This window comes from Aythya fuligula, chromosome 10 (genome assembly GCF_009819795.1).
Source record: "Aythya fuligula isolate bAytFul2 chromosome 10, bAytFul2.pri, whole genome shotgun sequence".
Taxonomy (NCBI): Eukaryota; Metazoa; Chordata; class Aves; order Anseriformes; family Anatidae; genus Aythya; species Aythya fuligula.
The window spans coordinates 4,775,726-4,790,871 of NC_045568.1; the positions used below are offsets into that span (position 1 = coordinate 4,775,726).

At 40.1% G+C, this 15,146-nt stretch overlaps 1 protein-coding gene across 1 annotated transcript in view; it reads right to left on the reverse strand.

Moving 5' to 3' along the window:
• The window catches only part of SYN2 (synapsin II), a 180,913-nt gene extending 169,902 nt beyond the window's left edge, over window positions 1-11,011 (reverse strand). Inside the window, exon 1 of the mRNA XM_032194140.1 lies at window positions 10,434-11,011. Within this exon, the coding sequence (XP_032050031.1) occupies window positions 10,434-10,807 (374 nt within the window). The 5' untranslated portion in view covers window positions 10,808-11,011. The remainder of the gene's footprint in view (window positions 1-10,433) is intronic.
• Between the last annotated feature and the right edge of the window lie 4,135 nt (window positions 11,012-15,146).

Here is a 15,146-nt window from a genome sequence, read left to right on the forward strand (position 1 = left end):
AGTTCTTAATGGATGTAATGAGTTTTCTTCACTACGAGCAGTGGAAACAACTTCCTATTACAGTTTTAAGTACTCATTAGGAAACTGTACCTATTTTAAAGAAAAAAAAAAATCATATCTGTTCACTGACAGATTCCCTAATGCTTGCTTACTTACATTTGCTCCATTTCTGTAAAGGCAAGATCTTAAAACTTGTTTTTAAGGACCAGAATCTGTAAATTGGCATACTTAATTTAAAAATCTATTATTTTATTTCAAATCATTGCATGTGGATCCTTTAGAACAAAATTAAGCTATTTAAAACACTTCATCTGAAGTACAGATTAAAATATTTTTAAAATTACTTTCATCACCTTATAAAAATTCAAAGTAGTGTGTGCACTTTCAAATTTATTTATTTATTTTATTATTATTATTTTTTTTTAACTCCTTTTATCAATCAATCCAGTTGGGATATAAGATCATAGATCTAATGGTAACTCAGGCAGCATCAAAATGGAACAGTCATTTCAGAAATTCATTTTAATGGTTAGACCATCTTCTTCCCTCCCTTAGAACAGATACATAACACATACACACACACAAAAAAAAAAAAAAAAAAAAAAAAAAAAGATTTCCCGACACATTACATAGGAGGGAGGTGAGGGGTGAGGAGTGCAATGTACAAACATAAACTATGCCTTTCAAAACACTGAGTCAATTATAAGACTGAAATATGACTGGTAAGAAAAACAAAAATAAGAAAACACGAATGCAGGAGTCTACATTCTTGAGATTTCGGAGAAGAAATGGGACCCATTGAACTTGCCAGTGTGTTCCTGCAACGAGAAGGAGAACATAAAAATCCACTTCCTTCCAGGACAGAATCTCTTCACACCTCAAAAAAAAAGTCATGTTCTGAGGATCGATAGTGGGGGGGGTTGGTGCATTGCAGGGACTGTACCCAAACTGTCTTTTGTTGCAATTTCTGGCACCAGACTGGCTGATGGTGGCACACAACATTTTTATTCTTCCTATCTATTTCATTAGAGGTGAAAAAGGGGTGATCACACCCCATTAGGCATCAAGCACTACACAGTATTTGTTTGTTTTACGAAAACAGGGAAAGTATGCTTACACCTCTCTCTGCACAGGCTGGGACTAAGTCCTAATGTCCACAGAGGGAAGAAAGAGCCTGAATTCTGCCACTCTCATAGCAGCAGGAGAATGCAGCAATTTACAAAAAAAAAAAAAAAAAAAAAAAAGAGCTGAGTCCAAATGCACATGTTCAGAGGTGAAAATAGTAAAGAGAACATCATTCTCACCCATTCCCAGCTGCACTTAAGTAACAACCTTAAGCAATTTAAGTGACACCCCATGGATCATCTTCTTCAGTCACTGGCACACTGGAAGAAAGATGAAGACAATTTGGGGGGGGGGCAAAGGAACAGTCTTCAAAAATGGAAGTTCCATCTTCTTCAGCGCTATCCACTGGATCCTTCCATAAAATGAATCCCACTTCTGCCAATGTTTTTAATTCAAGAAGGAATAGAGTAAGCAGATACCCTCTGATAGCCTTGATCAGCTAACCCGCCCTGCCAGCCCCCTTGCTGACAGGCAACCACAATCACAACGCAAGCCCTGGATATCTCACATTACTGCCTGACACTGCTCACACCAAAATACCCAGCCTTAGGTACAGCTTGAGGGCCAATCCTGTTCTGCTTCAGATGTTGTTCTGCCCTGAAAATCAGCACCCTCTTCCAAGATCCTCCTGTGCACATTAAAGAGACCCCCCCAGAGCAATATCAAATGGAACTGCTGCAAGTTCCACTGCTGCAAAATTACCAAAAGTGTTCAAAGGAGCTAACAGTAGCAGATTTGTAAAAGCAGTAGCTCATTACTAAAAGCAACAAGTTAGCAAATCTAATACTCCTATCTTTACAAAACATGCTCTAGCAGCAGTAAAATCAGATGAAAAAGGTCCCAGGTTGGTCTGTAGGAAAACCAGGAAGACCCACTTTAAATTTCACAGAATCACAGAATTTCTAGGTTGCAAGAGACCTCAAGATCATCAAGCCCAACCTCTGACCTAACGCTAGCAGTCCCCACTAAACCATATCCCTAAGCTCTACATCTAAACGTCTTTTAAAGACTTCCAGGGATGGTGACTCCACCACTTCCCTGGGCAGCCTCTTCCAATGTCTAACAACCCTTTTGGTAAAGATGTTCTTCCTAAGATCCAACCTAAAACTCCCCTGGCACAACTTTAGCCCATTCCCCCTCGTCCTGTCACCAGGCACATGGGAGAACAGACCAACCCCCACTCGCTACAGCCTCCTTTAAGGTACCTGTAGAGAGCAATAAGGTCACCCCTGAGCCTCCTTTTCTGCAGGCTGAACAAGCCCAGCTCCCTCAGCCGCTCCTCGTAAGCCTTGTTCTTCAGGCCCCTCACCAGCTTCGTCTTGTTCTTTATAAGACTGCATCTTCTGAATAAGAAGGTTCTTTATAAGACTGCATCTTCTGAATTATCATTCATATAGCTTTTGCTTGCAAATATATGAACACCAGTGACATTAGTCACCAATTTTTTGTTAGGAATCAGAGAATTCATCAACACAGCTTATGAATATTTCTGTGTCAGCCAGGCAGGGACACACTTGTGGTGAAAGTGGGTATTGTAAAATAGAGAAAAGAAAACAGTCTTTCCATTTTTTGCAAAATCTCAAATTAGTCTACAGTTCATGTTATCATGAATACCCACCCTCCCTCTGCTCCAGCTGGCTGTCTAAAAGTGCACTGCTTTCTTCTGAGAAGTGAGTTTGACTCAGCGCAGATAAAGCTGCTTAATTAGCAAATGAAGCAGTGCTATCAAGCAAATATTTTACATTCTAGACCATGCTATAACGTTGACCTCCAGCTTACAACATTTGTAAAGTCATATCACAGCCTCTCATCGTTGGAAGCAATATCATTATTTCAGGTAATATTTACTTCATAATTTATTACCTCTCTTTTTGAAATCTACAATATGGTTCTCCTTGCCATTTTACTATTTTCAGTTCTTTATAACTACTTTACCTACTTGTATTTACCCTTTCATCCAGCAGTTTTCATCCAGCCAAGTCTAGAAAACTTCTTCAGAGGTTCTGTAACCAAATACAACCTTCTATATTTGTAGTTTTCCTCTTCAGGCACAACTTTGTACTCAAACACAACTTTTCACTAAAGTCTTACCTTTTTTTTTTCCTTTTTTTTTTTTTTTTTTAATTCAGGTTGTGGTATATCTTATATACAAACATAAAAATCTAAATCATCTACTTAAATTATATTAAAAACCCATTTCTGTAGTTTAGAGCATTCACAGTGGGCAGGCTGGCTGAAGAACTAAAGTTGATAAACTTGAAGAGGATGATCAGAGTAACTGATCTGTAAGTAACTGTCTCATTGTCCTATTAAGAATTGAGTACTAAAAATGCAGACACTGAAGTAATTACATGAAGAATATATTGATAATTAGAATATTTAGCATCAGTCTTTTGGAGAAACATGATTTCAACAAAAATGTGTACAGTCATGGTGTCCTACATTGTTTACAGAATAATATTTGTTTAAAACAGAAACAACTCAAAATATAGAGTCCTCTAGACACATTTCACTTTTCAAGAGGATCAGTAAGAAATCTAATAATGTTTTTGAATAATTTTTCTTTCATGCTGTTCCTGTTTCAATAAATGATCTTTATTTGCCACTGGTAAATTTTAAAGTTCTGAATCATAGCAGAATTTATTATTTGACTTAAGTGTAAAGTCCTAAAAGCTATTATCTCCCACTTCAATCTTGTAGCTTTGAATTATACCTACCTGAAAACAATTAGTTACTTACTTGCCAGTTTTTCCATTTCTTTTCCATTAACAGAAACGTTAGAAGGAAACATCAGCAAATAGATTTTTTTTTTTGAAAATCACTTATGGAGCTAAACACATCATTGTAGGTTTCATTAAGTTTCAGAAATGTTTGGTGGTCTCTTTAGAGACTAAAAATAGGTTCACTAAGATTCTGAGCACATAGGGAGAAAAATGTCTAAATTTCTAATCAGCATCTCATGCACATTAAGAAATAACATTACAACATTAAAGAGCTTGTTTAGACAGAGAAACACACATTTTGGAAGACAAAAGCATTTCCCAGTAAGAGCTTTGTTTTGGGGTTTTTTTGGTCTTTTTTTTTTTTTTTTTTTTTAATATCTTGTCAACAAGGCAATCTCCATTATGTACTGTGTTTTACTATTTATACTAAAGCAAAGCATCCAAGTATTACACATGACAGAACTGTAGATAAACTGAAAACCCTCTGGAATCTTTTCTTACATTATCTTCAAATACTAGTACACACGTTGTCTGGTGGAGAATGGTATCAGTGGCCATTTCAGAGTATAGAGCTGAAATACAACTTGCATGGGATTGCTGTATACTACAAATTCAGATTTGTTAACATATTACATGATGCACTTCAGTTAGTGCAGGTGCATATCCTTGTTCTCATGTTCTTGCCCAGCACACATTATATATATTATATATATATATATATATATATATATATATATATATATAATAAATATATAACTCCCCTATATATATATATAGGGGAGTGGGGGGAGGACAAAGACCAATTAACAATGCTCATTGGGCTATACTTTTACCCCTTCGGTAAAAACAAACAGACGAACAGATTCAGTTGTTCACATCTAATGAGGAGAGAGAGTTCAAAATAAAATTTTTTGAAACAACTTAAGTTGTATAATCTGTGCCCATCTGTCCTCCCAGCCAGCAGAGGTGTGCTGCTTGTGCTCACAGTAACCCTTGCTTATGCCTCCATCTTTTTGTTATTAATGATGCTATTTTGATTGCAAAATGCAGAGCCTTAATGTAGAGTTAAAAATCACAGAATTGTCTAGTTGGAAGAGACCTCCAAGATCACCGAGTCCAACCTCTGACCTAACACTTACAAGTCCTCCACTAAACCATATCACTAAGTTCTACATCTAAACATCTTTAAAGACCTCCAGGGATGGTGACTCAAGCACTTCCCTGGGCAGCCCCTTCCAATGCCTAACAACCCTTTCAGTAAAGAAGTTTTCCTAATATCCAACCTAAAAACTTCAGAATGTAGTGGGAAGTAGTACTGGTCTTATTACCCGGTTGTAGAAAGCTGCCTAAGCACGTATTGACTTCACTTAACATCTGGTTGCCATCCCCTTTTTAGAGGACTAGGAATTTAGTCCAAAGGCCATAACTGTAATTAGATTGCCACATGACCAACTTTTTAAGATTCAGATGAACCTCCTCACAAAGATCACTTCAAAACACAAAGTCATATGAAGCAACAATTAAAGAGAAAAACAAAAGGTAAAATCTTTATCAATGTTGCTAAATTTCAGGGGATGAAGGAACCTGTTTCCTCCTTGCAAGACAGTTAGAGCACTACGTCAAAGAAAAGTTGCTTTTCCTTTAGTATTAAGAGTTTCTTGTTGCAAAAAGCACAGCAGTTCTTAATTAATATTTTAAAGTAATAAAAGTAACTTCTATTCTATTGTCTTTCTTCCTATATAAAATACATATACTGGTAAGATTACCTTCACTGTATACTCATTGCCCGAAGGCACATATCTACATTTAGCGATTCTCACACCTTTCTAAAAATCAGTCTCCCTATACCTCTGCAACACAGTAGTCCCTTCCTTGGCCAGCTTTCAAAAGCTTCTCACCTTCAGCCCCTAGATGAGTTTTAAGAGACTCTCCCTCTGCGTAATCACTACTGCTTACACAGTTTGTCCATGTCCCGGGCTTTCCTCCCCACTTCATATGGTGTCTTTATATGTTATACGAGTAGCACTGTGCCTTGCAATGCCAGGAGGCTAGCAAAAGCTCCTTCTACAGAGTATCATCCTGCTGCTACCCAGAAGATAACCTAGACCTCTGGCAAAGCAGTTGCCCTTGTTGCTAAAATCTAAGTGACACCTTCCCAAACTAGAAAACTTGCTAACAGAAGACTTGCACTGAATGCAAGAAATAGTGCAGTTACTAAATCAACATGTTACTACCAAGTAAAATGAATTCTAATTCTAGTTCAAGTTCATTCAGGAAATATTCATAACCTAATTGGTTATGCACAATTGAACCAACCCCACAGGAATTAAATAAATAAATAAAACTTCATTGTAGCATGTAAGTTATTTGGCAATTACCCTTTTACACAACAACTCTGTACATATAATTGAGTACAACTATTTTCCTCCTTCTAGTTGCCTGGAAAATAGGAAAAACAAACAAACAAAAACCTCATTCTACTCACTTGAGTAAATTTTTGTACCATAAACAAGTGACTTTCTGCACTAAGACAATGCTTTCAAACTAAAAACATTATGATGAGCAATGTTTGCCCATAAATAATTCAGTAGTTTTAAAATAGAAAGCTTTCTGTTCACACAAGATTTGTACCAGCCATTTGGAAATGATCTTCTGCACCTATCTAAAGATAAGTAACTACGAAAGCAGTAAACATTATAGGAAATGCACAATTATCAGGGGTGGCAGTACTGATACTTCCAATGAGATTTGTGCTTAAAAAAATAGGAACACATTTTTTCCATCTGATTCTTTTTATAGTTTCATCGTTAACAGCCAATGAGTCTTACATTTAATCTTTAAAGCATGAGAGCAACCAACCAGTACTTTCTTTTCAATATTGAAACAGCTTTCTAAATATTACACATAAGCTTTCAATAAGGAGAATACTCTATGTGCACATTTTGGCACCTCGCCACTGATGTACACCCGCTAATCAATTGCTTGTACAGCACTAAATATTCAGTACATTTCGTATACAGAACAAAATGGTTATCTCCTGAGAAAATTATACGCATTTTTAAATAAATGTAGCTAGCTGGGAGCTTGGGGCACTTACTGCAGACCAACAGCTAGAAAAGAAGAATTAAAAGAACAGGCTAAGCAAAATACCGAAATTTTGTATCAGCTCTGTCACTAGGCTCTTGGATGACCTTGAGCAAATGATTTTACTTCTCAGTCTCTTCCATTTATAAAAATATCAACACATACCTAAATCTATAAAATGATCAGGTTGAAGTCTATTATATAAAATGATTATTAAACATCAAATTGGTTCTTGAAGCTTTCCCTTCCCCAAGAGATCCATTGAGTGCTTGTGAATCATACGTTTTTTCCATCAAAATGACTTACTTCTACATTTTAATTACTTTGCAAGGTTCTCAACTAGATGTGGTAACTCAGGAATGGGTTCTGGACATCAATGAAGGTATTAAAAATGTCTGTTCAATACACAGCTGCAGATGAAAAGAACGTGACATTAAAATGCATAAGAACGGGCCACAAAATAAGATGAGCTTTCCAATGCATTCATATGAATGAATAGTGCTGTTTCATTTGAAGGAGCGTTGGCATTACAAGTCACCCCTTCTTCATGGTGATAGTCTAGAATGAGAGAAAACTTCAGAGATAATTGATGGAATTGATTGGTTTTTTCTTTCACCTTTGGACCAAAGGATCATTTATTGTAGAAGGGGACTAGAAAAAAGTACTCCATGAGAACCAGAACCAATGAAGATAGCTTGTCTTGGATTTGTCTCTGGTAGTTGACTGAAAGCTTTAGCCTGTTTTCATTTTTTCCCCTTCACTTGTCATTGAGGCAGGTGTAGTGGTACTAAAAGATACAAAGACTTTTAGCTTATTTTGCAGTGCTGTCTTTATTAGAAGTCCATAACGGTCTTTCTCATCTACGTAGCTGCAAGTTTCCAAAGAACCTGTAAGAAAATAAGCTTTTTTCACAGCTCTCACATGCCATTGATTGAGTGCCACTGGAGAAAAGAGAATGGTTTGACAGGATGACTGCATTTGCTCTCTTTCCTTAAAGAGTAAGACAATCTAGTGTGGTAAAAACATGCAAATTAGTACCATATACGTTTCCAATTTTTTCCCCATCCTATACCATAAAAGTAAAGAAACTGAAAAAGGAGAATTTCAAAACCTGTGAAAGGACAAACTTGTTAAGACAAGAAAATTATAAAAGAAGTCACCTAGATCAAGATTAAAAAATGCAAGCAACAACCAGATATTTATTTATTTGTAAAATATCCCATATGCATCCAATAGCAACAACAACGATATTAGAAAGGTTATTAAAACTCAGACCTCAAGCATGAGTCTCTAATAGAAATTAAAATATACTAGAAGCAAAATGCACTTTTGATGCTAGAAGTAAGGGGTTATATCCTTTGCTCACAAAATAAGGTGCATAATACATCCTCTGGAGCTTGCTAAAAAGAGGATACTGAATTAGTAGGATTTCATTACGATCCAGATTGAAATTCTCTTCTTTCTATCTAAACTGCAACCCAAAGGCAATTGCCCAAAAGGACATTTTGAATTGAAGACAAACACAACACAGCTCAAAACTCCCACCATATAATCCTCTTCTCAGGATTAATGCAAAGCAGCTGCAGTCGTTTCTCATGAATCTACCTTGACTCCAGAGTACTTGGTAATTTTTGCTGTTGTTGTTGTTATTTACGGGATTTTTTTAGTGTATCACATGACAGCAGATCTCTATACCTCATCTTGCTAAACCGTACGTCAATGCATCATGCCAGGCAGGGTAGCTGGTGTGATAGCCATCTGATCATTGTAGTTTATCTATTGCCAGTTCCAATTTTTCAATATTTTTTTTCAAATTGTCACTAATAATCACTTTCCAAGCCTGCTCATAAATATGATATAGACAAAATCTACTGCAGTTCAGTACACGTCAATCTGGATGTCCCTAATTCCAAAGATATGGAATAAACTTTTCTGCATATATTTCTAGAGTACATACATCTATATTACAATACTGATTTTAAAATCCCCCATTAAAAAGTGATTAGCTTTTTGGAGGGGAAAGAGCCAGTACCAGCACAATAACAATAAACTGTTCTTTCTAGAACTACTACATATCCACATCACATACTAAGAAAAAGGAAAAAAATAAAAATGAAGAAACAGGGACAAGGAGTAACCTTGTATATATTTGTGAATGCATCTAGTCTCCTTTCTGAAGTGCAGTTGGTGACATTCACAAAACAGACCTTTAAAAGCTTTGCTATTGCTGATAAATAGTGTTTATATCAGATGCATTTATGAGGTACGTAGAACATGCCACGATTATAATACACAGGCTGGCTTCAGTATTTATAGAAAGATGTTACCAGAAACAGACGTTACAAACATACAGAGTTATTTAATTTACCAAGCAAAAACATTTTCACTGTAGAATATTAAATAAATGTATCTGCAAGGCAGTGAGCAGTGTCCATGGATGCATCTCCATGACGTAGGTACAGAGGCTTTCTTTAGTCTGGCAGATACAACAACCTTGTATGTTTTTGTTTTTCTTCTCCAAAAACAAACAAAAACCCCAAAACAAACAAGAAACATAACAGGTAACATTGCTAACAATAACATTTGCTATAGGCAATACTGTTTTTATTAGGCTTTAATTTCTGTTTCAAGTATTTTATTGAAGTGCCATTTTAAAGCAAATTGTATAAAATCAGAGATGCTTAAGTCCGCCTAGACAGTAAGGTTACAAATTTGTGAAGCTGACAATAAAATCAGAGACCCACAATCCATTACGGATGATGTCAGTGCTGTAACAACATACTTGTTTTACTCAGTATTATTTTTAGGCACCTTTAAGACACGATATACTGTAATTGGCAACCCCGAACAGGATGATTCACAGCTTGATGTGTAAACACTGGTTATCGGGAAATAAGATAGCGTATGATTACTAAACGTGCACCCTTCCTATAACCACAGCGTTCAGGGATGTCATACGTGACCAGCGGGTCTGGAAAAGCTATAGCCTCTCTTGCTGGTAGCACTCAGGCACGGGAAGGGATGAGTTGACATACAAGTTCTGGCGTTGTAAATGGCACGTATCGTGTGACTGTAGTGGAAGCAAAACACCCACCCCGCACCAAACCCGCGGAGTTAATTAACCCCGCCGCAGACATTCACAGGCTGAGGGCTCGTCGGCAGCCTCCCGAAGGACCTTCACCCCGAGACGCATTTCGGGAGCCGCAGCAGCAGCGGTGCGCTGCGCACCAAAACAAGCCCGCTCAGCAGCGTGAATCCGCACAGAACCCCCGACAGAGAGACCCCGACCCCCCTCCGCTGCTGACACGAGCTGTTTATCTCGCTAGGCAGCGCGGTGCACGCGTTTTACCGAGGCTGCTGTCGGAGAAGGAGCCTCCACGCTCGGCTGCCCCGGCGGGGTCCGCGCCGCACCTGGCGCCCCCCGGGGGTCCCGCAGCCCCCGCGGACGGGGCTGGGCTGTGAGGGGCAGGGGCCGCAGCGGGGAGGGGGGGGGGCACCTACCAGTCCGTGTGCGGCTCGTCGATGACCAGCAGCAGCTTGAACTTTCTGCCGGCGGCCGAGGAGCCGGCGGAGGACGGGTCCACCAGCCCGGCCGAGGCCGCCGTCTGCTTCACGGCGTTGGAGAGCGAGCTGAAGAAGCTGCTGCCCGCCGACTGCTGCTGCGGCGGCGGCTGCTGCTGCTGGGGGGGCGCCGACTGCGGCGGCTGCCGGCGCTCCGCGGCCGGGGAGCCCGAGGCAGGGGCCGAGGAGGCCGAGGGAGGCGGCGGCGGCGGCGGCTGCTGCGGCTCGGGCCGCTGCAGGTCGGTCATGTAGCCATTGGGCAGGTTGGCGATGAAGCTGCTGTCCGAGAGCCTGCGCCGCAGAAAGTTCATCATCTGGCCGGGAGACAGAGAGGGCGAAGCTGCGGCGAGGAGCGAGGAGCTGGAGGGAGGGAGGGAGCGAGGGCGGGCGGGCTGGCTGGCAGCCGGGCGCCGCGGCGGGGCTGTGCGATCCGCAGCCGGGCTCGGTCGCAGCCTCACTGCCGGCCAGGGCGGGGGCGGCGCTGCCTTCGCGTCCCTTCCCTTCCCTTCCCGTCCCTTCCCTCACCACAGCGCCGCGGCCGACGGCTGCAGCGGCTGGCGCGCGCCCGCCGCTCCCGCCCGCCTCCAGGCGGCAGCCGCGAGAGGAGCGGGGCCGCGCGGCCGCCTCAGCGCCGGGCACAGCGGCTGCGGGAGGGTCGCGCTGCGGGGATGGAGACAGCGCAAGGCCGGGCGCTGCAGCCGCTCCCGACACGTCTCCGAAACGCTCCGGCCCCGGGAGCGGCCGCCGCAGCCCCGGGCGGCACTCCGCCTCCTTCACGCCGGGCCTCGTGATGATACTTGAAGGAAAAAAGTTAAAGGAAGGCGACGCAGTGCGTGTGCGAGGCAATGCTGCGTTGTCAGGGAGAAGGACGGGCATGGTCACAGCCTGAAGGTGCAGGCTGGGCCTTGCCTACTCTAAAGTCTGTTTCACCTCAGTCATGCATTTAAACGCAAAAGGCTGACAGACGCCTTCAGTGTAACATACACCTTTATCCCAGGTACATAACTGCAAAATATTTTGCAACTGATCTTTAGGTGCCCTACTGAATGTAACAGGTGCTCCAGCACTATACACAGCAAATTCATGCAGTAAAGGTCTATTCAGGTCAGACATTTGATAAAGCTTTCCCAGTAACACTTTCACAGTTTAAAGTTTATGTGTTCAAAAGTATAACAGCCTGGGATTCTTTCAATAATCATTGAATTTAGGAACGTTGATAACAAAATACAGTATCAAGGCTATTAAAAATACCTTTTAAACACCACAGAAACTGGGGGAGGGAGTGGGGGATTCGTGCTGCTGAGCCACAACACAGGCCATGTTACAGCTTTTAAGGGCACAAAAGTTTAACAAGTGGAACAAGCTGAGGCTACTGCTGCAGTTTGAGTGCTCCCGGCATTTCCCTCAGCTGTGGCTCGTGCTTCTAAAGGAGCCATGGAGCTACTCCTGTACCTAAAGCCATGGACAGCTAGTGTGATCTTCAGAGAATCTGTTACTCTCCATAGCATTTTGATATCTTGGGGCCATTTGTGCTTCTGAAAACTGTGTATGTAAACCCAGTTATGCAAGCTGACTCACCTACAGTGCGACACAGAAGCAAGTTGTCTGCAGACAGAGGTGGGATGCTGCGCTTTGCTGTGGCAAGTGCATGTCTCATTTCCACTGGTATCACATCTGCAAAGCTGATAAAACCACAAGACTTAAGAATTGTTTCATTCATCCTTGCTGCAACAGTTGCAGCAATCCCCCTGCCTTCTCTTCTGAAAAGCTGGAGGCATAAGTAAAGAAAAGAGGGTCTGCTTATACATGTACTTTTCAAGAGACTTTTTATAAAGTATGAGCAGTTTCACTGCCCCGTGAAGGTATTTCTGAAAAATTTTAAATCAGTCTGATCCTGAAAAATGGTACTTAGATATTTTTGAAATTACTGTTCTACATTGAAGAGTGACTGTATAAAACAGCCCCTTTGGACAGACGGCTTCCTATGGAAACTCAGAAGCTGCTTATTTTACTGACAACAATCAGACATCTTGCAGAGCCAAATTAAGTACAGCAGAATGAACTGCAGTCCACTCCACTTTGCACATTAACAAAAGTATTAAGCAGGGCTCTGTTACAGGGCAAAAATCCATCTTTAGTGTCAGCCATACTCTTTTGTATGAAGGCAAGATACATGTACCAAGTGGAAATGATAAGGAGCAATTTAAATGTCAGGATCCATTACTGTAAAATGAAATAACAAATGATTAAACATCAAGTGGTTAGGCAGCACAATTTGTGTGATGGAAGATCCATCCTTATTAACATTTGCGTGGAAAACTTGTTTTCTAATTGATAAAATCTGATTCTCATCTGCAGTACTTTCCTGTATATTATCAGTCCAGCAAAGTAATTACTTTAAGATTACACAGCCTGACCCTAATTGTAATCATGGCCAGCAGTCTCTGATAGGGTTGCCCTTCATGGTTGCACCAGATGTCGAGATAAGCAGCAGAAGCCTTGCTCACACCCTGTGCACTAGATAGTTCATAGTTTATGTAATTCACTCTGAATGCACTATCTCTACTCTATAAGCATCTCTTCAGAAATTAGGATGCATATTTTTTTACTTCCTTACATTACCACTATGATGACTAAAATGTTAAAAATTTAGAAGCATTTTCCAATGCTAGACTTCAGAGTTTTGTTTGTTTCTAAAAAAACATCCCTTAGCATATTGCCATTTAGACCACCCCTCAGAGTATTGCAATGACCTGATAAACACAAAACTGCACAAGGGTAACTGGTAACTGCACTCAGTCAAAATCTCAAAGAGCATGGTCCCTAGGGCAGGACAAAACAAAAAGAGTTTTTCCTGTAGCATTACTGTAACTACAAGAGGAAAAAAATGTTCAAAGAATATCTGAAGGATGACAGAGAGCTTGATAAATATATTAGGCAAAACTGTGCCCAAAAGAATTAGTACCAATACCTTTTGCCCAACCTACCGTTATATACTTCATCACCTCACATTGTGAGACATTTCACTATTATTTATGTCTATTAAGAAGTGAGAATATTGAATTGCAGGTTTGTTGAACAACAAATATCACAAATTGAGTTGATATCAAAGCAGACAGTACAATAGAAAATTTTTGATCCAGTCTTGTTTCCTAACATGGACATCGCAATGTAAAAAAGAAAATAAAAATCTAATGACTCGGGATTGAGTTGGCAAAACACCCCAAAAACACCCCAACTAGTACATTTTATAATGACTTATCACATCTATAACACAAGTATTAATACAGAAATAACTTTTACAAGTTCATGTTTTACAGAAGAGTAGTAAAAAAAAAAAAAAAGTACAGGCAGGTTAGGGCCAGTATGATGTGATTTCATATTCTTTTGCTAATATAATGCAAAACTAAACTCTAGGTTGCTCAAAAGCCTAAAATTTTATTAGCATTTTAGGGAGAAGTGACTTTCAGGTAACTGTATGTAGTGGAAATGAAAGAGTCAGTCAAGTCATACATACCAGAAATCAGGGATTCTTACCACTTGAGCAGATTGAATTTAAATACGTTTTAAACGAAAACTACTTAACACCTCATGTTACCAGTTATTCTTCTATAAAAATATGCAAGTCTACTGAATTATAATTACATTTAATGGAGAAAAATGACTAATCTTAACCACTACTCTGTACATTACACTATGCATATGGTAATGGAAAACAGGAATGTAAGGAATCCAGGGAAGCTTTTTTTTTTTTTTTTACGGTTATTTGCTAATACAAGTTCTGTGCCATGTGGACTTCTGTGCACTGCATCGTTAGGAAAAAAAAACATTACCCTATTGGAGTGAATTGTGTTTCCTGTGTACCAATTTATGGCATGCTTTCAGTTGAATGTTGTGTCCAGGTGTGCAGATAGAGTTCAGCCCGTACAAAGAGGGAAAGATGAGGGCTGCCTGTACCAGTGGGGGCATCAGGGCTACTGTCAGCATGGGTCCACTTGCATTAGGGAAGTGACATTTTCCAACCCCTCACCTGCCCAAAGCAGGAACAAGCCACAGCTGAGGTAAAGGAACATTGCTGGTAGCTGCCAGTGCAGCTAACTCTGGCATAGCAGGCCCATTTTCATGATAAATGTTAAACAGAAACTGTGTTGAAAATAAGGCACCCAAGGTATGTATTCCTCTGGACTGTAGCATATCCTGCCAATCCTCACAGAGATCAGGATTATGAAGCTTTTTGAAACCCTCTTAAACTCATGCCAACAAAACAAAAATTTTCTTCCCACCTCCATACAAATATGACAGCTGCAACATACAAACATGCATGTAAAGAAAATACAACGGAAAATATGGGCTGAAGTGGATATACACTGTATGCCAAGGTTGTTATGCTGTGCAAAAATGTGACATACAGGATCCCAATGTCTAGTTACATATCTGAGTTGTTAAAAAATGTTGATAGTGCTATTCTATATCCTTTCCAATATTTTATTTATAACCGATTTGTCTTTAAATATTTTTCTCTCTTAAAAGCATGTACCAACTAGCAGGATAGTTATACAGTATTATTCATGAGCACAAATTGAGTCACTTGTGTCGATGCTGATTGTTAGTATGAGAGCACTGTTTGTATGAGAATGGATTTGCCGAATTTGA